General features: G+C 35.4%; 1 protein-coding gene across 1 annotated transcript in view; it reads right to left on the bottom strand.

Annotated features, from left to right (window-relative positions):
• LOC111055740 (trypsin-2) overlaps positions 1-25,302 on the bottom strand; it is a gene marked incomplete at its 3' end in the record, with an annotated part of 51,025 nt that extends 25,723 nt beyond the window's left edge. Inside the window, 1 exon segment of the mRNA XM_039427488.1 lies at positions 25,059-25,302. Coding sequence (XP_039283422.1) covers positions 25,059-25,110 — 52 coding nt within the window.
• Positions 25,303-26,942: the final 1,640 nt, after the last annotated feature.

Here is a 26,942-nt window from a genome sequence, read left to right as displayed (position 1 = left end):
TCTTCTTCTGATTTGTGGGGTATTACACCATGCTGCCTGTTGGATATCAGTCACAAACTTCTCCAACTCCCGATCAATATGTTCTTCGTTCCTTAATGGTGAGTTCAATTCTATTCTTTCCTCCAGCATCTGTTGGAAGCCATCCCAATCAGTGCGGCTATTTGCTAACGCTGGACAAGTATTCTCCTTCCGTAGAATTGAATCACTCAGAGTCATAATGATGGGTGAGTGGTCGGAATTAAGGTCGAAACTATCCTCTAAATGCAAATAATTAACTGATATATTTTTTGTCAGGAAGAAATCTATGAGATCTGGGATTTTCCTCGTATCGGTGGGCCAGTAGGTTGGTTTACCAGTTGAAAGAGCTTCGCACCTCATCTCTTTCATTGCTTCGAAGAGCTGTCTTCCCTTGTGAGTTGTTAAGCGCGATCCCCAATGAACGTGCTTTGCATTGAAATCACCACCAAGAATGAATTTTTCTCCTAACATATCAAGCAATGTCGAATACTCCTCTCTTCTGATGGAATATCTGGGAGGACAGTAAATAGCTGCAACAACAAAGTTATAATTTACTGCTTGAACTGCTACACCTATCAATTGAATTCTATCACTTTCATGTTTCACTTCTTCATGATGTTGTAGATTGTCTCTGATAATGATGGCACTCCCACCCCTCGCGACATTGCTGGGATGTAAAGCATGATAGATCTTAAAGCCTTTGAATTTGATAAACGATTGATTTGTAAAGTGAGTTTCAGATATAAGACATATATCTATTTTTTCTATGTCTAGAACTACTTCTAACTCCTGTTGCCGTTGTAACAATCCATTCGCGTTCCATTCCATTATTTTTAGTGAATGAATCATTTGAATTTCAGTAGTCTACTCTGTTCTAACTTCTGAAATTTAGATTGTAGTGAGGTGATTATTTGCTCTTGTCTATCCAGTTTTGCCAAGATTAGCTGCAAAATATTATTGGTGCCTTCTTCCACTTCACTTTTTGGCTCTTCCAATTTCGATCTATTTTCTTTTGAGACAATCTGGGCGAAAGTCAATTTCTTAACTGCACTACCATTGTTTAGATTGTGAGCTTCTGTATTTTCCGTGATTCTTGGTGGGATATTTTGAATGATTTTCTTTCGTGAATCTGCAATAGTTTTTGTTTTAGTAGAATTCCTGATTTTTTGCAATTCGATTGCAACAGTGCAACCTCGATAGCTGGCTGGATGTGCTTCACCGCAATGAATACATTTTGGTAGAGCATCGTTGGGTTTCGAACATTCCTTGTTTGGTGTTTACCTGCACACTTAACACACCTAGGCTCCTTGTTACAATATTTTTGAGTGTGGCCGTATGCTTGGCAACGTTTGCATTGCGGTATCAGATTGGCCTTCTTCAATGCTTCAACTTCCACTCTACAGCCAAGTATATTTTTCAATGCAAATACTGTTTTTATATCTTCTTCCGCGCTGAATGATACCATGAACATATCTAATGGTTCTCTTGTCTTCCACCTCAGCTTGTTTACAACTTCTAGAACTTTCAATCCTCTTACTTTCAAATCTTCCAGAATCATTTCTGTACTACAAGAGTGATGAAGCTTTTTAATCATCACTCTTATTGGTCTCGACTGTTTATCTTCATAGGAGTGCCAGTTGAGCCCATCTTTAATCAATTCTCTGGTAATATTCCGATAAGTTTCCGAATCAACTGCATTTACTTCAAATGTTTCTTTACTTAACAGTTTAATCCTAAATTTGTCAGCTGGTGACACTTTTTTCAAACTCGTAAGAAGTACATTCAGATTCTTAATACCATCCACAATGATTGGCGGTGGTGGCATTTCTTTCTTCTTCCTCTTCTCCTCCTCACTGATTGGTTTTTCCACAGGAGTGATTTTATTATTCAAATTTTGTTGCTTCTTTTTTGCAGACTCATTTTTGATTTCTGGCGATGGGGTGCTAAGCTTCCTCTTCTTGGTAGCCCGCTTAGTACGAGTTCTGATCCATTCAGTTTCTTTAGCCAATTCTTCTTCATTTGTCGAGTAGTTCTCGGCTGCTGAGCTAGTAGGCTGTGGGCTATGGATCTTTTTCTCAATATTGAGAAATCTTTTTTCAAAATCCTGCATTTTTTGCAAGAGTTCGGCGTTGCTTCTCTCTAGCTCCTTCCTCTTCTCATCAGATTCCTTCCAGGTGATGAAAAGTACCTGCTCGGCTGAAGATTTGAGTTTATTTGCTTTTATGTATTGATCCGGTGAACACTGGATTTCTGGTGTATTTGCCATGTTGTTGGTGTCCATGCTCTCGTTAGTGGCTTCCCTTTCTTCTTGCTCTGATGCAGGAAAACTTGGTGGCTTCACTAAGTCGGACATAGTGTGATTTCGCTACCATACATTTCAAACAGCACTCGTAATCAACACTCACGCACACGGAAACGCGAACGGAGCTATATTACCGCCGCGAAAAGCAGGTCGCTTTGCTTGCATAAAATACCGCCGTTGACGACCGATACTCGATGCAATATTTTTGTTCCACTTTTAATCGCGAACAAACTGCTGACTCACTACTTCTACACTACACTATTACTACTCCACTATACGTCCGTTCTCTACGAGTTCTAGCGCAATACTGAAATAGGAAGGTGGTCATGTGATACATGATTTCGATACAGAATTTCAAGAAGAAAAGAATGGCGAAACCACATATCGATATCTTGAACCATTTTGAAGATAATATATTCACATTATTAATCAATACTATTCAAAGCAGAAAGGAGAGATAAAAGTCCGAGAACGGCTTAGTAGGTATATCATCAAAAATGGGATTCCAAGGTGGATATTATTGGGAATCCTACTCAAATTGAAAATACTACTTTACTATGACTTTATAAATCTGGTCCGCCATCTTGGATATGCCATTTTGAATGTAACTTATTACATAAGCACTTTAGACAGGAGGTGGAGGAAATAGCTATTTATGTATTAAGAGTGTAATGCGCGACTTTATCGCTCGCGAAAAACAGTTATCATGCGACGCAAAGTGGAGCATGATAATTTTGCAAGAGCGATAAAGAAGCATTACGTGCAAATTACATACAAAATTTTATCTACAACTGCACAAACCTGTTAAATCACTCTTATATCTGGCGGATTTTATAATAATTCGTCTTCACTGATATTCATCATGGCTGTAGAATCGTTACAACTACCGAATTTTGTTTGTCTAAAACTACCGAGTGGTTTGTCTTTTGGCGAGCTGCTTATCATCAGCTGATTAGCGAGCGTAAAGAAACTCTTCTGCGCATGCGCGAATGATTTGCGAGTGTAAAGAATATCTAATGCGCATGCGCAGATGGTTAGCGAGCGAAAAAGTAGATTCTCCTCCGAAACAAGTTGTTTTACGAGGAGAATTGAGTATTGTCACGTGGTAATTTAAAACCACCAAATATTTTTAAATGAGCCAATGAAATGTAATAGAACTATAAAATTGGAAAGAAGGTTAGACCTACCCAAAGAGTAAATCAACTCAAATCAAGTATTATTAGCGATTAGGAGTAATAGCATTATCAACAACGATAAGAAAACATGTATTATTGTGATTTAATAATTATGAGAACGCATTGGTAAGATCAAAAAATTATAAAGCGGCATACTTATTATTGGCGGATTATAAAAAAAAAATAAAATGCATGAACATTGAGGTTAGAGTTACTTGTTTACATTTTGAAAAGAATTAGTCGATCTTGGATAAATCGATAATTATCAGAATCAATACTGAGCGAATCAGCTGATTATTCGATCAACCCATATGACCGGTTGAATCATATAAAATTCACTCATAAAGGATATATTATGTATACTAAAGGAAGTCGATGTATAGACTTACAAACAACTATTATTTCTGTATAAATATTTATTATAATCCAAAAAAGCATGATAAATCAAGAGTATACAAAACTCATATAAAAACTAAATGTATTATCTATTAAAATCGCATGTTACGATTTATTTATGAATTCAATTTAAGATAAACACTCCATATATTTGTATAAAAACTTCTTTTATTTAATTTTTTCTATTATAAAGCCGAGGAAGCCCTGATTCCCAAGGCAACCAATTGTATTGAGTCTATTAAATTGAAGGCCAATCAGAGAGTAGCTTACAGAATTAATCTAGGAAGAGGCAAATTTTTCTGAAAACCTCCTTCTTCTGGCTTAAGATCCTGACCGGAGAGGATGCACATGGAGTTTGGGGTTTTTTCTTATTCCTTTTAAAAATTTTTAATGAACTATTAAGCCAAACCCTTTTTTAAATGTAATGTATTTGTGTTGAATGTTAATTATTTGTGAACTCAGTGCTGTCAAGGAGTTCGTAATTGTAAAGATTCCCATAAAAATAGCTTTAATTCGAAAGAAACTTATAAAAATCTGGATCACGCGTTAGCCCAGCAGTGACGAAAAGGAGCCTACCCAATTAATTATTGGAAATAATTAATTCAATCCACGAGAACATCTAGAACTTCAGTTCAGTGAGTGATAAGTCAAACCAAACGAGCTCGTTTTTTCTACGTCCAGTGGGGGTAATTATTAAAAAAAGCGCTATTCCAATTAATTTGAATTAAATAAAAAGTCACCACGTGTTGAACAATATCACATAGTTCATAAGAACATTTTATAAATTTATTTGATATATGTAGGAAGCTTACTTCCATGCACAGCCCGAATTCATTAAATCCCTGAGATCTCATGTTTGAATATTAATTTATTAATTATAAATTTGTTAATTGAACCAAGTATAGTATATCAAACTTATAGACCGAACAGGTTTTTATCTGCAGAATTTTGTATTGATTGGAAGTCTAAGTACCAGTATTAAATATAATATATTTATGAATTTGAAACTCACTATTGTGAATATTAGCAAAGCCTGTGATAATTATTCAGATTTTAGAAATAGATTATTTAAGTGAATTATAGATATATCGAATATTTTATGCATATCTTTTTTGTGGGAATATATTTTGTGTTTTATGTCAGCATACAAATCGTAGAAATTTATTTTATCCTAGTTCATCTTGTGATATATAGTTTGAGCTGTTTTAATATCAACAAATATTTAGCAGCACTTAAAATTATTGAATCAAGTGATATTAATCTTATTCAGAGCACTCAATATTTATCATCCTTTGATGATATTCATTTTATCAGCCAGAACAAGTATATTAAGAAATTATATTAATAAGGTTCCAGTTATATCATATAAGGATCCAGAGAGCTTCCAGAACTGGCGTTGTAAGTTCTAAGGAATTTTGGAAGGGTATATTGGTGAATACTTGTATTCACGACGAGCGTTTTAAGAATCAACTAGAAACAACTATAGTTGGTCCTTATTATTCTCTAGTGATGCATGGTTACTGATAATCAGTCATCAAATATTCTTTTATTTTCCGTATTGGTATTCTTCAAGAACTTCATAGAAGCAGCGGTAAGAATTACCAATCACCGGTCACTGAACCTTATGGTGATTATTTGTATTTATAAAATTCATGTTTCTACCACTGAGCTAGAGCTGAGGTTTGAACCCAGTAATTTTGCGAGCCGGACGGCCTTAATTTTTTGTGAATTTATTCGCAAAAGAGGGAATTTAGAGACTGCTCTTATAAATATCAGAAACATCGTATCATCTGTGAAGGATTTACCATTAACAACTTCACATAATATGGCACCCAACCAGTGGAGCGTGATGAAAAGCTTACCTACTCAATCTCACTATCAATGATTAATGAAATTATTGATAAAACTGAAAACTGCAAGAAGTATAATCTGAAGTCGATTCGACAAGATATATCTGATGATCTATTGTAAGTTTCTGGCTAAAATAATTGAGTTGCTCTACAAATTAAAATTTTTCAAGCTGCATAAATACAGACAAACTGTATCACACGAGTTTGATAACATAATCCTCATAATAGAGAAAAGATTGGATGGAAATTTCCATAAAAATCTATAGTAAAAATTTTGATTTTGATTTGTTGAATCTAGATATTGTATGCTGACCAGGGGTATAGGTTATTTGAAATATAATCGCATAGCTATTAGTAAGGAAGATAAAACCCTACCTAAAATTTTGAGAACTATATTAGTGTTTACAATCTATCTATGTCAGAAGTCATACCTGTATCACTCGAAGGTCTTTTTGTAATATATGTACATGACACTTGAAATTTTTAACACCACACAATTTTATCCAGAATAGGCACTATCACTGAATCCATTTCAATATTCCTGAAATTTGGCAGTACACTTGGCAATTTATTCGAAGTATTCCATAATATTGTCACCATGGACCAGTCGCCGACCGATGTGGTTAGCCAGCCATTGTCCGCAGTCATCAACCTGGAAAAGCACAACACCACATTAGACTCTTCAGTCGGTTATGTTACCAATCTTATGACAAATGATTCTACAAACGAATTCAAACTCATGCTCAGCCAACTCTTAGCAGGACAAGATGAAGAAGCGAAAATAACCCAAGAAAACAACAAAGCTATCAAAGCAATCCAGGATAAATTGGAGGAAAATACCAAGGTCCTACAAGAAGAGATCAAAACGGTCAGACAGGATGTCAAAGCTATGGATGAAGTGCCTAAAGAAATTGAGAAATGGGTAGACGTATTAGGTGAAGAAAGAGGTACCACTATCATAGAAGCTACAATGGAAAAGGTATTAGAAAATAAGCGCGAGATAGAATCGAAGATGGGTGAAAATGTCGATAGAATGGAAATAATAATTAAAGAGCAAAGTGACATGCAGACATGTATAGCGAACTTAACGGGGGAGGGGGCGAAATCAGGTGAGAGATGCGATGTATTAGAGAATGCCGTAGTCGGACAACAACCAAAGATAACCAAATTATATGACGAAGTGAATGAGAACATAAAAACTATAGATGATAAATGGACCGCAAGTGGAGAAAGAGTCTCCAGACTAGCAACATCCATGGAAAATATTCCAGCCAGCAGAATACATTATATACCAATTGAACCAGTAAATAGCACTCAACCTTTCCAAAATCTTGGAAAATTTGATAATTCCTACCGTCATATGCAACCCGACCATTCATAGATCAAATAAAAGCTATTCAGAATTGATACCCACCTCTTGGTTAATGTGGCGTTTCCAACTGTCCAGTCTACTACTTGGCGAGCCGCTGATGTTTTTCCAGAGCCGGATGCGAGATATCAACAGCCTGGAGGACTTCATCTCCCAATTCCTGCAACAGTATTGGAGTAAATGTAAACAGATGGACGCATTGTCAGAAATTATTTTATGCACTTACGATAGTAGAAATAGACAATCCTACACTGATTTTATAACAGATCTGATGAGCAGAAACGATCAGTTGGACGAATCTCTAACTGATTCATCACTGGTCCACATCTTATCAAAAAAGCTTCCTTTCAACGTTCGTATGACACTGGCAGTATCTTCAATTTCCAGTTGTGAAGAACTGATAGAACATTTACATTCTATCCGATCAGCTACTTCTGAGCCAAACCACTTAAATAATCGAGCAAAATATTTCTAATCTCAAACCGTATTATCGAGACAATAAGCGATAAGGATATAAACAATAATATTTTGATTAAACGTCATTGGCCTACCTGACAAGATATACGTACCAGACGAACGCCAACAATAAACTTAATTAGCAGACGAGTATCCACTTCGAATAACAACACCTGAAAATAAAGAAATAAAAAATTTAGAAACCATCTTTAACACCTTTCTTATTAGTGAAACAAGAGAATAAATAACTTCTAATGTTAAAAGCCAACTTACCGTTGTTTAGCCAGAAGAGACATCAAAATGGCGACAAGTGATGAACCGAAACCAATAGAAACCAGCTGTCCACTACGAAAACCAGAATAGTCAATGCCTATTAAATCATCTAAGTTGATACCCCGAACAAGAAAAATTCAAGTGTCATATAAATGTGAATTGTATGTAGAGATGTTATAAAAATATCATATTATTATTATTTATGTATAAACTAATTAAGAAAATCACTAAAATTATCCGCCAAATGATCAAACCGCATAGTTACCACCAAAAGCATTAATCCCAAGTCTCAATGTATTAGATGAATAAGAAGTTCTTGTTGATAAAACCTACCAAAGATTATCCTTAAAAATATCCATTATATGAAAGCAAAGCCCAAATTCTGCAAGAGAATGAAATGAAAATGTACAAGTCACTGTTCTATGTTGAGGAAAAAAAAAATATATATTATTATTATTTATGTATAAACTAATTAAGAAAATCACTAAAATTATCCGCCAAATGATCAAACCGCATAGTTACCACCAAAAGCATTAATCCCAAGTCTCAATGTATTAGATGAATAAGAAGTTCTTGTTGATAAAACCTACCAAAGATTATCCTTAAAAATATCCATTATATGAAAGCAAAGCCCAAATTCTGCAAGAGAATGAAATGAAAATGTACAAGTCACTGTTCTATGTTGAGGAAAAAAAAAATATATATTATACTCTGCAAGTCGGAGAATTACCAGTTTGTTAGGTTGGCAATGATTTTGCACCAACGTTCAAATGTGCTTCTGGCCTGAGGGCGGAGCGTGGATTAGAAAAAAGATTTATATTATGTATGGAGGAGGAGATAGTTTATATTGTGTATTGTGTGTAGAAGGAGATTGGCCGATGTAAGGCGTATGTATTTGAATTGAATTTATTTATTGTTGTATATGTTGTTGAATTGTTAGGAGGTAGGATTCTCAGTAGAGTTATTAGCAGACTTTGTAACATGTATGATTTCTGATCCAAAACCAACTGGATCATAAAATTTATATTATATTCTCGAATTGTCGTTTTAAATCAGAAATCAGAGGGCGTTCTGTGTCACGTGGTAATTTAAAACCACCAAATATTTTTAAATGAGCCAATGAAATGTAATAGAACTATAAAATTGGAAAGAAGGTTAGACCTACCCAAAGAGTAAATCAACTCAAATCAAGTATTATTAGCGATTAGGAGTAATAGCATTATCAACAACAATAAGAAAACATGTATTATTGTGATTTAATAATTATGAGAACCCATTGGTAAGATCAAAAAATTATAAAGCGGCATACTTATTATTGGCGGATTATAAAAAAAAATAAAATGCATGAACATTGAGGTTAGAGTTACTTGTTTACATTTTGAAAAGAATTAGTCGATCTTGGATAAATCGATAATTATAGAATCAATACTGAGCGAATCAGCTGATTATTCGATCAACCCATATGACGGTTGAATCATATAAAATTCACTCATAAAGGATATATTATGTATACTAAAGGAAGTCGATGTGTAGACTTACAAACAACTATTATTTCTGTATAATATTTATTATAATCCAAAAAAGCATGATAAATCAAGAGTATACAAAACTCATATAAAAACTAAATGTATTATCTATTAAAATCGCATGTTACGATTTATTTATGAATTCAATTTAAGATAAACACTCCATATATTTGTATAAAAACTTCTTTTATTTAATTTTTTCTATTATAAAGCCGAGGAAGCCCTGATTCCCAAGGCAACCAATTGTATTGAGTCTATTAAATTGAAGGCCAATCAGAGAGTAGCTTACAGAATTATTCTAGGAAGAGGCAAATTTTTCTGAAAACCTCCTTCTTCTGGCTTAAGATCCTGACCGGAGAGGATGCACATGGAGTTTAGGGTTTTTTCTTATTCCTTTTAAAAATTTTTAATGAACTATTAAGCCAAACCCTTTTTTAAATGTAATGTATTTGTGTTGAATGTTAATTATTGTGAACTCAGTGCTGTCAAGGAGTTCGTAATTGTAAAGATTCCCATAAAAATAGCTTTAATTCGAAAGAAACTTATAAAAATCTGGATCACGCGTTAGCCCAGCAGTGACGAAAAGGAGCCTACCCAATTAATTATTGGAAATAATTAATTCAATCCACGAGAACATCTAGAACTTCAGTTCAGTGAGTGATAAGTCAAACCAAACGAGCTCGTTTTTTCTACGTCCAGTGGGGGTAATTATTAAAAAAAAAGCGCTATTCCAATTAATTTGAATTAAAATAAAAAGTCACCACATGTTGAACAATATCACATAGTTCATAAGAACATTTTATAAATTTATTTGATATATGTAGGAAGCTTACTTCCATGCACAGCCCGAATTCATATAAATCCCTGAGATCTCATGTTTGAATATTAATTTATTAATTATAAATTTCTTAATTGAACCAAGTATAGTATATCAAACTTATAGACCGAACAGGTTTTTATCTGCAGAATTTTGTATTGATTGGAAGTCTAAGTACCAGTATTAAATATAATATATTTATGAATTTGAAACTCACTATTGTGAATATTAGCAAAGCCTGTGATAATTATTCAGATTTTAGAATAGATTATTTAAGTGAATTATAGATATATCGAATATTTTATGCATATCTTTTTTGTGGGAATATATTTTGTGTTTTATGTCAGCATACAAATCGTAGAAATTTATTTTATCCTAGTTCATCTCGTGATATATAGTTTGAGCTGTTTTAATATCAACAAATATTTAGCAGCACTTAAAATTATTGAATCAAGTAATATTAATCTTATTCAGAGCACTCAATATTTATCATCCTTTGATGATATTCATTTTATCAGCCAGAACAAGTATATTAAGAAATTATATTAATAAGGTTCCAGTTATATCATATAAGGATCCAGAGAGCTTCCAGAACTGGCGTTGTAAGTTCTAAGGAATTTTGGAAGGGTATATTGGTGAATACTTGTATTCACGACGAGCGTTTTAAGAATCAACTAGAAACAACTATAGTTGGTCCTTATTATTCTCTAGTGATGCATGGTTACTGATAATCAGTCATCAAATATTCTTTTATTTTCCGTATTGGTATTCTTCAAGAACTTCATAGAAGCAGCGGTAAGAATTACCAATCACCGGTCACTGAACCTTATGGTGATTATTTGTATTTATGAAATTCATGTTTCTACCACTGAGCTAGAGCTGAGGTTTGAACCCAGTAATTTTGCGAACCGGACGGCCTTAATTTTTTGTGAATTTATTCGCAAAAGAGGGAATTTAGAGACTGCTCTTATAAATATCAGAAACATCGTATCATCTGTGAAGGATTTACCATTAACAACTTCACAGTATGTAAATTCTTTCTTTATGCACAGTTGTAGAAAAAAGTATTTTTCACTCGTGATGTACACAACATTTTTCCTCCATCTAAGAACTTCATAGAAGCAGCGGTAAGAATTACCAATCACCGGTCACTGAACCTTATGGTGATTATTTGTATTTATGAAATTCATGTTTCTACCACTGAGCTAGAGCTGAGGTTTGAACCCAGTAATTTTGCGAACCGGACGGCCTTAATTTTTTGTGAATTTATTCGCAAAAGAGGGAATTTAGAGACTGCTCTTATAAATATCAGAAACATCGTATCATCTGTGAAGGATTTACCATTAACAACTTCACAGTATGTAAATTCTTTCTTTATGCACAGTTGTAGAAAAAAGTATTTTTCACTCGTGATGTACACAACATTTTTCCTCCATCTACATTTTTTTATAGAGACTGCAAATCAAATCAATTTGATAACTTATTGGTGACAAGTTTTCTAACAACATAACCTAAAAACTAAAACCTAAAAACCGGTCGTTGGATTGCATGGTCTATGAATACAGGTCATGACACAATCCCGTGATGCATTGCAAAATCGCCATTTCATGGGGTTCTAGTTCACCAATTTTCAAAGTCATCAGCTGTTATCATTATAGATTGAACAATATGATGTGTTATTTTGTGATATTGTTCAAGGGATATTGCTTTTTTCTTTAAATTGTGAAATAAATTGTTCTGTCAGAATAATAATATTTAGATTCCAACTAGGAACTTAATTGTTGATTTTTAGATTTAATTCATTGGGAACTTGAAACTCTTTTTGAAGTTGGCCTCTAGTATATTTCTGACTTGTCCCAATGCCTTATTTATCATAATCCTCAAGTTACAAGAATAAGAACAATTTTCAATAACAAATAAATGTATAATTGATGCATTTATTATTGGGAAAATATTATTAAAAAATTGAAAACCTGAATTCACATATTATCTGAACTAGAATATTGTTTTTAAAATGCATAATTTTGTTTGAGCAAATTGAATTAGATTGGATTTTCAAATGTACCGCCATAAAGACTCCATAAAATGGCTGCTCCATAAGGAACACGAGTGTCATGACGGGGGCGCGACAGTCGAGACCGACGACATTCGAGGCCTGCGACTGTAGAGGACTGTTTTACAGTCCTCTACGGTCGTAGGCCTCAACTGTCAGGAGTGTACGAAAATTGAACAGTCCTCTATTGTCGCCTAACGCAGGCGACATTTGAGGCCTCTTTTTCAGGAGTCCTCTCCCGTCGTAGGTCTCGACTGTCGGGGCTGTACAAAAATACTATCAATACCGTTCCAACCTATTCCGCTTCATCAATTCCATACACTTAACTCTTATAATAATTATCATGCATCATGCATTGTTGATTTTTGCATCTTCATCTTCATAGAATTCGTAGAATTCTTCATAGAATCTCTTTTGGTACCGGTATCATAGAATTCGAAAGAGAGTTTGTGGTAACTACAATCACAATCAAAAAGTTAGTCTTGACACGGAGTTGATTTCTAATCATGGTAAGTTGAAAAATTTTTCAAAACCTAGATTTGAATACCGAAATCAATCTAAGAATTTACAAGCATTTGATTTGATTCCTTGTAATGATAACTTGTCAAATCCTTGCAGTGGAGAATTATTGGAAATTGTTGATAAAGAACTTGAAAGTATTAATGGTTATGTCAGTTTAAAATCTGTAGCCCACAATCATCTGCACATTGGAAATGGTGAAAAGAGGAAAGAAGAGGGTGAAGATGTGGTGGAAAGGATGGGATAGTGGAGAGGAAAATAGAATTGAATCAACCTTGAAATTAAGGAAAAACTTGGAGAACGGAATGAGAATGTACAAAAAATGAGGAGAGAAAGATGTGGAAATGGAAGAAAGTCAAGGTATGAATTTAGAAAGAAATATCGGCTAGTATTAGAAAAAGTGAAATTTATGAGAATAATTATAAAATGAAGAGTGTGTATGAGTTGATGCATACTCAACAAAGAGAAGAAAATTGATGAAAAAGCAATTCAAAGTACCCCAACAGCCAAAGAAAGTCTGTCTTACCAAGCAGTGTTGCGTGTAATGCAGTGTTATGTTTTGTTCAAGTTCGTTTCATCTTGTGTTTTGTTTATGTTTTATTTATTTTCCATGTTTTGTTTATGTTTGTAATCCTTTTCATATTCATTTATTTTATGGCTTGAGGGCAAGCCAATTTGTCAGAATGTCCGAGTGTAGGATATGAAATTGTAGCGATGGCAATTCTATTTTGACGTATGATGTTATCATCATATGAAAGTAATCATGTGATTAATTCCATAAGTAACATCGTTAATGGAATAAATTAACAATTTAGTTTTTATGAGAAAAGCTCAATGTATATATAGATCAAGAAAATGTAAAGTGTGAATGTGTGAAATTAATGGAAGTTATTGATTTGTAACAGGATATTGATTTGTAGAATAATATCCTACATCTATCATGAACTGAAAATTTGATATCCAAGTATCAAAAAGGTATTTACGAGTTTGAAAATTTTGTTTTTTATGATGAAGCAACTAAGGTTTATTTACAGTTGTAAAGTTGCAATACTTATTCATAATAGGGAAGGAATAATGGGATATAATATATTATTCAATTGCTGGTAAATTCATACAAATCAAATGATAATTCTTTTGGTGCTGTCTACCATTCTGGAGAGCCTAGTGCAGGTGACAGTTGAGGCCTCTTTTTCAGGAGTCCTCTATGGTCGCAGGTCTCGACTGTCGGGAGTGTACAAAAATTAGAGAGGCCTCAACTGTCGCCTAATGCAGGCGACATTTGAGGCCTCTTTTTCAGGAGTCCTCTACCGTCACTGGCCTCAAATGTCGCCGGTCTCTACCGTCGCTGGTCTCGACTGTCGCAGGACTCTTCTGTCGTTTGCCTCGTTTGACATCGACCCGTCATGACCTGTATTTATAGACCTTGTCAGATTGGCTCCAAAGACCTTTAAGATGCATAGACTCACATGCAGCGCTAGTGTCGTACTTGGAATTGAAATCAGCCAATGAGGGGGCAACCTATAAGATTATCACATACCAATGCATTTGTAATCTATAGTATCACAAATATATAGATATAATATCCCGTGTTAAAATACCCCAATGGCAGCCTTCAATTTTAAGCAAGAGCTATCATTGGGAAGGCATAGGCATTGTGGGTCTATATCTCTTTAAGGTCTTTGATTGGCTCTGCCGATTGCGCTATTTATCAGCAAAATGTAACAATTATCAGCTGGATTGCTATCAAAAATGGCTGACTCCAGATTTGAATTGCAGATGAAAAATATTTGTTGGCTGGTATTTTGAATAGAAGAAAATATTTAAAAATATGTCTCAATTTTTATTGTCTACTAATATTAAGTATTGTAACACCGTATTAGATGTACATTATGCCCAGCTGGCAGTGGTCGGTAGACCAAATGAGATTAGACTTTTTTATGTTCACACCTGCTGAAATAAAAATACCACAATGTTCTTATCAGCTCTTCAAGGAGCTTATATGGAATTCTGCTATCAATCGCTGCAAACTGCTGCCACTTTATCAATCTGCAATTCTTACAGCTGCTCTGGATGACTCCACAATTATAGATGCTGAAGATATAGATGAATATAAGGGTTCTAAATATTGCATAAGACAATATGGTATCGAAACCAATCCAACTCGCTACCATCTGACAAAGGGGTCATCAATGTGAGATAATACCGAGTGGGATCGAAGACGGAACTTGATCAGAATTCCATATAATTTCTATTGATTTATAGTTCTGCTTCAACTTAATTCTATGACCATGTATTTCAGTCAATTCGATTTCGGTAATGATGTTGAACAATTTAAATAAATCTTGAGAACGTGATATTTCTGAAGATTTAATGATCAATGCTGAATATCGCTGATATATCCAACACATTCGATGAAGGGTGTAGTTGGTTGATAATTTTATTAATTTGTCAATAATGATAAAATATGCTAGTACAAGATTGATCATGCATGAAGACAGGATTATAAATGAAAGAAACACCATTCAAAAAATGAAAATAATATAATTTATATATAGATTCAACGAGCAATAATAAAACATGAAACAATAAATATAAAAACAATATGAGAAGATATGCAAGAAAAAATATCACAGGTAGCTCACTAAAAAATTCTACTATGATAACTAGCATCAAATAATAAATCTTGTATTTTTACTATCAGCATATATTATATATATATATATATATATATTATATATATATATAACATGAAACAATATCACTCGCTACCAATGCATATTGTATATAATATATAATATATAAATACAATATAATATAATATATAATATATAATATATATATATATATATAATATAAATTAAAACAGGAGACACGATATGAATAGATTGAAAACACTTAAAAACTTACATTAGAAATGGGGGAAATTTTCGGAGACTGTGTCTCCTTTCTCAACCGAGAAGACTCTAGTTTTAATACAAAACCGAGAGTCTTCTCGGTTGAGGAAGGAGACACAGTCTCCGAAAATTTCCCCCATTTCCAATGTAAGTTTTTAAGTGTTTTCAATTTATTTATATTGTGTGTTTATTCGACAGAGGCTTGCTCAAACAGCACTCTGGTTTGTGGACTGTATCAATTACATTGAGAACTTTTTGGGTTGTCTGGCGTCGGGTAGCAAGTTGAACAATAAAAATGGCTAAGTGCACAATAACATAGGCCTACATTCATGTCCAAATCCTCTTTGCTTCCAGGATCACGGGTCCAGATCACAATACGAGACGAGACGACACTTGTAATAAATCACAATAAATAATCAATAGATCACTTTGCAAAAATCGACATTACGAGAAGTGAGCTGTTCAATTGGCTGTCAATCGGCAACTGGCTGCGATTATGCTATGCACATTACCGTTCAATTGCCCCCTCTACCACACAACACCAGACAACAAAGAGGAACATTGATAGTTTCGTCCGAACATTCTGCCCACCTTGGAAGAACTCCCAATAACAAAAAACAAAAACCACCTATAACAAACCCTACTAGGGAAACTAGGGAAAAAAGGAAATATCTTCACTCCTCAGGGGCCCTTGAGGAGACTTATAAAAAAGGAGTAGGAGGCCCACGGAAAGGAGAGGATGGGATGAGAAATAATGACTATATACAACCAATATAGATAAAAACAAGAAAGAAAGCAACTTGGGAACCTTTCCCACATATAAAACGAGAAACAAAAAAAAACTAACCACTAAACTTATTGAAGTCCCTTCAATAAGGCCTAATCTTCATCAATAGGGAGGAGACATACCCTATTGACAGCCCTAGTTGGACTTCCCTTTGCAGTCTGTACCTCCACCACTCTCACAACTCCATCCTGTCCAGGGAATGTCTTCGTTATTTGGCCAAGCCTCCAGTGTAGAGGGGGTAGGTTACTTCCCTTTAAGAGAACCATACCTCCAATGTTAACATTACTATGTTTTCTGTACCATTTTGTTCGGGTTTGCAAGCTAGATGACGTGATGACAAATGAGTGATGACATTACGAGAAGTGAGCTGTTCGATTGGCTGTCAATTGGCAACTGGCTGCGATTATGCTATGCGCATAACCGTTCAATTGCCCCCTCTACCACACAACACCAGACAACAAAGAGGAACATTGATAGTTTCATCCGAACATCGTGTCTCCTGTTTTAATTTATGTTACAAACTTTAAAGTGTCTATAATATATATATATATATTTTATATATATATATATATAAATTTAAACAGGAGACACAAGACATAAATAGAATGAAAACACTTAGAAACTTTCTTTAGAAACGGAAATTTTCGGGAACTGAGCTCTCTTTCTCAACTGAGCAAAGTGGCACAATTTGAAATCCAATGGTTAGGACCACAGAGCACGGAGAGTCAATTGTAGCATTAGAAACCACAGATTACACAGTGCAGACAGATGGAGAGAAAAAGGGTACAGATTCAGGGGGCATTATGGGGTATTTAGGGGGCGGTTACAAATGGGAGATTTGAGATTTGAGTGGGTTATGAATATGGGAAGGTGTTGCTTATGAATTGATAGAAAAGAGTAGATTAAAAATTGGAAATCGAATAAGAATTAGACTAAGATTGGAGAAAGGAATATTGTAGAATTGAACTTGAATTAAATTTATTTTTCATTTTTATTGAACATTTAATATATATTTGATAGCTGAGGAATTTATTATGATATGATGAAATTTATTTCCCACCATCATGACTCATTTATCAATTCTTTGTTATCATTAGTATGAAGAACTATCATATTCTATATAATTTAAGTCTTTAAACATAAATCCTCTATGGTGTAGTGGTTAGCAAGTCAGCTTCCCAAGTTGGAGGTTCCAGGCTCGAATCCAAGGCGGTAAAGGTAAGTATTAAAGGTCAGTATCAACAGAACCAGAGGATATATTTTTTTTGTATGTAGTGGGTGGAGAAAAGAGAACCATATTTTTATTCTTCCCATACACATTTATTTTCCATTATGAAACAGAATATATATATTAGTCATTGAAAATCCTCTTCTATATTTTCTGGTCTCCTGATAGACCTCTGCTGACCTTTCCTCTCGTTCTGAAATGCTGCATACTCCATCAGTTTGTACAGTATCCCGAAAAGCAGCACTGTAGATAGATATTAGTAGAGCAGGGTCTCCTGAACAGCCCTCTGGTCGCCCCACCACAGCCAGTCACCCCGCCGCCAGTCGTCCGGCTACCACCGGTTGCCCCACCACTGCCAGTCACCCCGCCACCAGTCATCCGGCCATCGCCAGTCGCCCCACCACTTCCAGTCACCCCGCCGCTAGTCGTCCGGCTGCCACCGGTCGCCCCACCACTGCCAGTCACCCCGCCACCGGTCGTCCGGCTGCCACCGGTCACCCCACCGCCGCCCAGTCGTCCGGCCGCCACCAGTCGCCCCACCACCACCGGTCACCCCACCGACGGCTGCCATCCCGCCACCAACAGTCGACCCGCTGCAGCTGGCAATCGTCCCGCCGGCTGAGGCCAGGATGGCTTCAATTTGGCAGTGGCCCTTCATATATTGGGGACTCTGGCTCGGGATGGTCATGCAGGACCTGTCACTCTGCATGGTCATGGAGACCTCTATCACACCAGATTAATGTGTCCATGGTGGAAATGCTGGATCGGGATATCCATGGGAGGCTCTGGATCAGCATGGCCATGCTGCTCTGGATCAGGGTGGCATTGAAGATGGATATTTTCAGCAACTCCCACTTTGCCTCCTCTGTGTTAGGACATTTAGCATGGGCATTCTCAATGACCCTAGCTCCTCCTGTCACATGGACCATGCTCACCAGTGTTCAGCGTGTCTGTGGCGGGATGGCAGGGTCATCCACTCAGTGGTCTGTCAGTCAGTTCAATTACTGATCAGTCACTGTTCAGTCACTGTTCAATTACTGTTCAGTCACTGTTCAGTCACTGTTCAATTACTGATCAGTCACTGTTCAGTCACTGTTCAGTCACTGTTTAAATGTTCAGTCACTGTTTAATTGTTTAGTCACTGTTCAGTCACTGTTCAGTCAGTGGCACTCAGAATGTACTTATAGCTAAACTATATCTAAGGAGATGGTAAGTAATAAGTAAACAGTTTGGAATACAATTAGCTCTTTATTGATCAATTCAACATCAATTTCATTGAAAAGTTTACTACAAGCAGGTATATATCTCTGTTCCAAAATCCAAGTTGTTTATCATATTGAGTGTGCAGAAAAGTGATGTATCCATGATGTTTCTCCTTGATCTATGTCAAGCAGGTGATGTCCCAGGTAGTAGACTCCTTTTCCAGCACTAGTCCTTGGCAAGTCCTCTATTTTGATGTCTGATAGTCTTTGGATGATATTCAGTGATACCTCTGGAACACTGTTTCAGATAGAGACAATACCCTGTCATTGTTGTTGAATCACCTCACAACCTCTTCCCTTCAGGTAATTGATGCTCCTTCGAGTCAAAAGTATAGGTGTAGTAGTATTTCTCACCACTACATCATCCTCCTCCTCCTCTTTCTCTTCCTCCTCCTCTTCAGGTCCTGCATGACCATCCCGAGCCAGAGTCCCCTGCTGAGTGGTCATTGAGAATGCCCATGCTAAATGTCCTAACACAGAGGAGGCAAAGTGGGAGTTGCTGAAAATATCCATCTTCAATGCCACCCTGATCCAGAGCAGCACGGCCATGCTGATCCAGAGACTCCCATGGACATCCCGATCCAGCATGTCCACCATGGACACATTAATCTGGTGTGATAGAGGTCTCCATGACCATGCAGAATGACAGGTCCTGCATGACCAACCCGAGCCAGAGTCCCCTGCTGAGTGGCCTCAGCATGTCTGAGTTCTGGCCAGGCGGCCAGACAACTGGCGGCAGGGTGGCTGGCAGTGGTGGGGCGACTGGCGGCGGCCATATGAACGGCGGCGGGGTGACTGGCAGTGGTGGGGCGACCGGTGGTGGCCGGACGACCGGAGGCGGGGTGACTGGCAGTTCTACTAATATCTACCTGCTCTACTAATATCTATCTACAGTGCTGCTTTTCAGGATACTGTACAAACTGATGGAGTATGCAGCATTTCAGAATGAGAGGAAAGGTCAGCAGAGGTCTATCAGGAGACCAGAAAATATAGAAGAGGATTTTCAATGACTAATATATATATTCTGTTTTATAATGGAAAATGAATGTGTATGGGAAGAATAAAAATATGGTTTTCTTTTCTCTACCCACTACATACAAAAAAAATATATCCTCTGGTTCTGTTGATACTGACCTTTAATACTTACCTTACCGCCTTGGATTCGAGCCTGGAACCTCCAACTTAGGAAGCTGACTTGCTAACCACTACACCATAGAGGATTTATGTTTAAAGACTTAAATTATATAGAATATGATAGTTCTTCATACTAATGATAACAAAGAATTGAGAAGTGAGTCGTGATGGGGTGGCATTTTCATAGACCTGTTGACAAGGAAGGTTATCTCCACCACCACCAACACTTTTCTCTGTTTGGTATAAGACAGCTTGTCAGCACTGAGAGGTATTCCGTCTACTGCAACATGTTGTCAAACAGTGAGCTATGTCTGCGGGATGCAGTGATCGAGCTTGAGGAGGAGGAACTACATAATCATGGTATTATCTTGTTGACAGACATTTTCAACGATGCAGGACATTTGAGTTCAGAGTTTAGGGTCCAGAGTCCAGAAGTCCAGAGTTCAGAGCCCCGAGTCCAGAGTCCAGAAGTCCAGAGTTCAGAGCCTGAGTCCAGAGTCCAGAGTTCAGAGCCCCGAGTTCTGAGTTCAGAGCCCTGAGTTCAGAGCCCCGAGTTCAGAGTTCAGAGCCCCGAGTTCAGAGCCCCGAGTTCAGAGTTCAGAGCCCGAGTTCAGAGTTCAGAGCCCTGAGTTCAGAGTTCAGAGCCCCAAGTTCAGAGTTCAGAGCACAGAGTTTTTTTTTTTTTTATTTATTCCCGATTTCATTTGTTTTTTTTTCTTCTTTTTTCATTTATTCCCGATTTTATGTGTTTTTAATTTTTTTTTTTCATTTATTCCCGATTTTATGTGTTTTTAATTTTTTTTTCAATTATTCCCGATTTTATGTGCTTCTAATTTTTTTTTAAGAATTTTTTTTTCAATTTTTTTTATATTTTTTTTCATATTTTTTTTAATTTTTTTTAATTTTTTTTTTATTTTTTTTCAATTTTTTTTTTTAATTTTTTTTTCTTTTTTTTCGACTTGGATGACCTTGAGGTTAGGTTTGGTCAACTTGGGTGACCTTGAGGTTAGGTTTGGTTGACCTGGGTGACCTTGAGGTTAGGTTTGGTCAACTTGGGTGACCTTGATGTGAAGGAGGACTCTGGGACACTTGTGTCCCAGAGTCCTCCTTTTTATACTACTCAGGTTGATTCCTGTTAACAATATTTTGAAAAACTATTCATTCCATTTTTCTCTGTTACCCTGTTTGAATGTTCATTTCCATGAATCTCATGCAGAACTTGAGTAAAGAAGCGTTTTCATGCATATATTCATTATTATCACGAAAGCGATCAAATTACAATGGGCCTTCTGAAACAGATCATTTAATTTTTTCCTATCTGATGCATTCTAGCTTTGTATCGAACTTCATCCAAGTTGTAATGCAGGATGCAGCCTTCCTTTCACCAACACATCACGAGTCACCACATTCCCATACTTCATCATTTCTCATCCTGTTCTTCTTGAACTTCTGTTTCCATCCTCAGACTCCTTCACCACAACAATGTTCCTGAATCACTCATCCGTTCTAAGTCTCCTTCCTAATCAGTTTTGATACGTCATATAGAATTCTTCATCAATTTCATCAAGTCCCGGTTCTGATTCAAGCTTCACAATAATTGCAGCTTCTTGCACATCTGGACAAGCTTAGTACTAAAGTTCTTCTCTCTACACTTCCCATCATCTTACTTCTATCTGAATTAACAATAAATTATGCATATGTAACGCCTCATTCCATAGAAATGTTTGTTACTCATTATTCATATCTTAAAATGTGAACACAAGTCTCTAGAAATAAAGTAATGTAGGAATGTTGGAAAGATAAATATTGTTCTGAAATAACTTCAACTCCTTACAACACAATGTTAGATCAAGCGTTAGATCCAGATTCAGTAAATCAGTAATTTTATCATTCCCATTTCATTCTAATCTGAACAAAATAAAATTTGCCTAGATTTGTCTGAATCGAAACACTTTTCATTCAATGAAAAGGAACATTCATCCACCTGTCCACATGCCAAGTGATATATTACTATTTGGAAAAGCTTCGCTGATGGTATACCTGAAAGTTTATACCTGAAAGTATGAATCATCAATATTATTGAATCATACTGATAGAAACAATAGTTAATATGCATTGTTCTCGGAGCAGAGAATGAAAAAGAAATAGCCTGAATAATTTTCCATTCATATGAAGCGATTAAATACAGTTTGATAGAGAAGATAGACCGTATACAACAGTTGTTATTGTATTCAAGTGAAGTTTGTGAGGAATTTTAAAGATTGGGAATTTCAGTTGAAAAACAATATGGGTTTCTAGGCCATTGAGTTTGCAACTATTTCTCTACTTTATTCCACAATGATTTATTGCATGATTTTTTTGAGTATCCTCTAGTATCGAATAATAAAACACTGCAATCTGCATTAAGTTGAATTGATTACACACGTGCAAACTAATTCTAGAAATCTGGAATTCAAAAATGATCATGACTAATTATTACGAATGTTATCAACGATTTGAATGTAGGAAAGAATCATTGTAGCTTTTCCTCACGAGTCACTGACATCGGTTTGAAGGAAATGCTATTTGAAGGATGTGAGTTGTTAGTGGTGGAGGGGATGATTGAAATGGAAGTGGGGGTATTTAGCCAGGGGCAAGATAGTGGTCTTGATGTTGTTCCAGAGCCGTTTGGCTGGAGATGGTGATGTTGGAGACTGAGCTGTTCGAGAAAGCTGATAGAAGCTCCAGGCATTTACTACCCCGTCTTCGCATAGGAGAGGGGGACACGACATCGATTTACTGAGCGGATCTTGGAGCATCTTGCTCCTTACAAGGCCAATGTCTAGTTGTATTTGAGCTACCAACTCATTGGCAGTAACATTATTTTGAATCCTACGGTTTTATTCTTCATTTTTCTACTCTGGTTCATTTTTATGAATTGGCACAATGTTGTTTGATGTAACAACAGCCTATATTTTCCATGATACTCATGTTTTTCATGGAGATTAAATAAAAAAATCCGTGAACAATATGTCACAATCCTACAATCTATTTAATTTTTTCATATTTCCTGATCACTATTTACATTAACGCTAATCTACGATTTTCACTTTTTATCACTAATCACTTTATCACTAATTACTGATATGAGTTCCATTGAATAATGTATCACTTTCTTCTCCACTGCATGATACTCTTTGTGAAGAAGCATAAAGCTGCGTACAGATATACGCGCCTCCAATCCGCTCCGCGCACGCTCTGACCTCGTTCCGCCATCGCTTCGCAATCGCTCTGCATTAGCACCGATCATGAACGTTACGGGAGATGTTCACTCTTCTCGCGTTCCACTCTTGCTCAACGGTCGATCATCAATCACTCTGCTCGAATGACGCTCGGTTGCGGAGCAGAGCGAAAGTCTGTACACACCTTATGATATCATGATTCTCAGTGAAGAGATTGATGATGAACCATACTGCAATATCATAAAATAATAACATTTTAACTTGAAAATGACCTATGGTCGTAACTAGTCGTTAAATTCTTTTAAAGTTTTTAATAAAAGGGTACTAAAAGTTTTTGTATTGTTTTAATTTGAATCAAGTAGCCCTTATAAGCGAAGAAATTTAATGCAATATTATACTTTATTAGTGTTGTTTATAACTTGGAGAGGTAATAAGTGAGGACTGATGTGTGTGAATTGTATACTCCCTTGTTAGTTTACTTATGATATTATTGAATCCTTACATATCATATTCATGTATGATAAACAAGTAAACCCTAGTCAACCCTACCTAGTTCACCCAGTAAGCTCTATACTCTTACAAAGATAATTTGTTGACTCTTATCAAAGATAAAGATAACCTTCGACCCTAGCAAAGATGAACTGGTTTAAGACAATACCAATACTGGAATCCTCACTCGAATAAAATTATCAATTCTCATTTCTATAGCAAATAGGAGTCTAAGAAATACCTTTCCACCGTTCAGTCAATTTACTAAGCATTGAATCAATTTATCTGAAGACTTAATTTGCAAAACGAAGAAACCCTATGAAGAGGGTTTCAAGTACTACCTCAATTCTAAGCTACACTTGACCTGTTTTGAAGAGGTATTGTTCTGAAATTAGTCTAGGAATCTGTATAATTCAATAGAAAATACCTTGATTGTTCTAGGTTGATCTTGAAACATATAACTGCACTTAGTTCGAGATGGATCTGGTTTCAAGAGACGCTTGGTTGGGCTAATAGGTACTGGTATTTGAAATTCATTACTAACTACTCAGCAGACTTTCCTTCGCACGTGTGCATGAAAACAAGAATTGTTTTTGCATTTGAGCACTTAAAGATTTTCAGATAAATGCACTATTTCATATCGTAATACTTTGAATTACAAATGGTGATAGCATTGGGATTTCAGTGAAATAATTAATAAGTGTAAAGAAACATTCTGAGATTCCAATCTTGAATAACAATGATTGACCCTACTTTGGTCGTTATTCATTTGAATCGATGACTAACTTCTATTCTTGACCTACGTATTATTTTTGCATTCTCAAATTCATGCTTCTCGAGTCATTAGAAAATGGAAAGTTCAATATGAATTTTCAATTCGTTACTAACGTGATTTCCTAAAATTGAATATAAGAAACACGCTTTCACTCAATTTTCCCACTTCTCAAGCACCTATAATCTTTCGTAAATTTGAATCAAGTGTTTGACTATATGAAGTATTTTATCTTATGTGAGCAATGTGATTCGATGATTTAGTTTGATTGTATTTTATCGCCCCATTTTCAATACCTTGCTTTGTCTTCAATGAGGGGAGCAATATATATCTGTACTACTAGAACTTAACTGAAAAACTGACGTGTAAATTCATTAAACATAACATCATGCTCACTACTACCTTCAATAATATCGAATTCCCGGTTTAGTATCTTAATTATTAATCACAATGATTTACTCTTAAAACTTGTTTCAATCAAAATTCCAATTTACATAGATAAGCTAAGTGAACTCACCAGAGAATTGCAAAATGACTAACAAACAAGTCAACGGTCTAAATGGAAACATGCTGCTATTCAAGGTATTACACAGTGAGTTATCCTATAGGCCTGTACTGGAACACAGCAGACACACTAATTAAAAAAAAAAAACAGTTTTATATGCATACGAGAAACTCATCTACGACCGAGCCAGACCCTAATATCAACTGAAGCGAGAGTGAATGTCAAGATTATACCTCTTGAAATGTATGTTATCTTCTGAAGGACTAGATATCGACGTTGTCGAGTATTTTATAGAATCAGTTTGACGAAACTCTTCAGTGTGTAACATAATAATAAAAGCGGAGACAATTATGATTTAGACAATAGCTTCAAATTGTTTCAAAAAATAATGAGAATCAATCACTTGCGAGTTGCGACATACGGAGAGAGAATTCAAGTACAGATTACAGTAAAGTACATATTTCTCACACAGTAAAATGTATTGGTTTCTAATTTTCCAACTACTAGTAAAGTAATGTATGATTTTTCAAGATTTTGAATCTTAAAACAATGTATGATGATAGATGATGTATGTGTATGTATGATGTCATATTTTAGAGAACTGTATTTCTCATGCCCAGGCCACAGTACAAGTTATTGATTATTCAAGGTTCAATAGTTTTTTTATACTCAAGAGTTATTCGTCAAATTAATTTCAGAGATCACTTGTTATCTCAAGAGAGTACAGTTTCAGCACAGCCGTGAAATTCAACGACTAGACTAGTATCGTCACAAATACAGGAAAACAACACTTGAAGTTGTTATTTATAGCAATATTTTATTCGATTCAACATCAGTAAATTCAGTTACTCACCAAAGTACATTCTGACCCATTCATTGATTCTTTACTTCATACTTTTATTCTATTTCCAATTACCTTGATTTCCATGAATGGGAATTGGATCGTATATGAAGATAATGGAGTAGAATACTTGATTATTAATTGAATAAAATTATTATCATTATCATGATGGTTCAGTTGCTTCTTAATTAAGCTTGCAGATTTCTGTTCTAATCTACTGTAAATTTAATCACTAATCCACAATAATTCGAATAGAATTCCATTCAATCCATTAGTTTCCAATCAGCCCATGGAATCCAAAAGCTCACATAACAACAACAATAATACACAATAAATAATACGATACGCAATTATTCTGAACAAAACTCCCAATAATAGATGGAATAAGATAAGTGAATTCATAGCTTCAGATAAAATCTTGAAATATCACTCGTTCGAGTACTGAATATCTCTATGAGTTAAGAGAAAAAATATCAATCCAAATTATAAGGCTCTCCGATAACATTGTTACTTGCTTTTGTATATTGATTGCGAAATTCCTCCTCAATTTGACAATGGATCAATTCCATTGATAGGAAATTGGTTCCGGCTTCGTGGAAAAGATACGACATTTCGAAATTCATAATTATTCACAACAGAGCTTAAAACTCTATCTCGATAGATACAATGTATTTATTCTATAATTCTATTTAAATGATACAATGTATCATTGATTTAATTATTATTATTATTATCAAACGAAAATCCAAATAAAATGCTGTAATTTTCATCTGTATCATTGATTTATTTCTCAAACATTAATTCAATGATAAAATAATTTCAACTTGACACACTTCTTGGATATTTTTCCATTTTCGTAAATTCCGCATTCATGGAGGGAAATTAATCAATTCAACAGTAAGTGGATGAATTTGATACTTGAAACTGTTCAATAGGTTAGTGAAAACTTTTCTCTGTTCATAGTTTCTCACTTTGGATACTATATAGTTATCAAAATTAACAAGTTGGGCAATTTTTTCTTATTACTTTTTGAGATATGGGCGTCTAAAGTTTAT

Source organism: Nilaparvata lugens, chromosome 4 (genome assembly GCF_014356525.2).
Source record: "Nilaparvata lugens isolate BPH chromosome 4, ASM1435652v1, whole genome shotgun sequence".
Lineage (NCBI taxonomy): Eukaryota > Metazoa > Arthropoda > Insecta > Hemiptera > Delphacidae > Nilaparvata > Nilaparvata lugens.
This window is presented reverse-complemented; position numbering and strand designations above follow the sequence as displayed.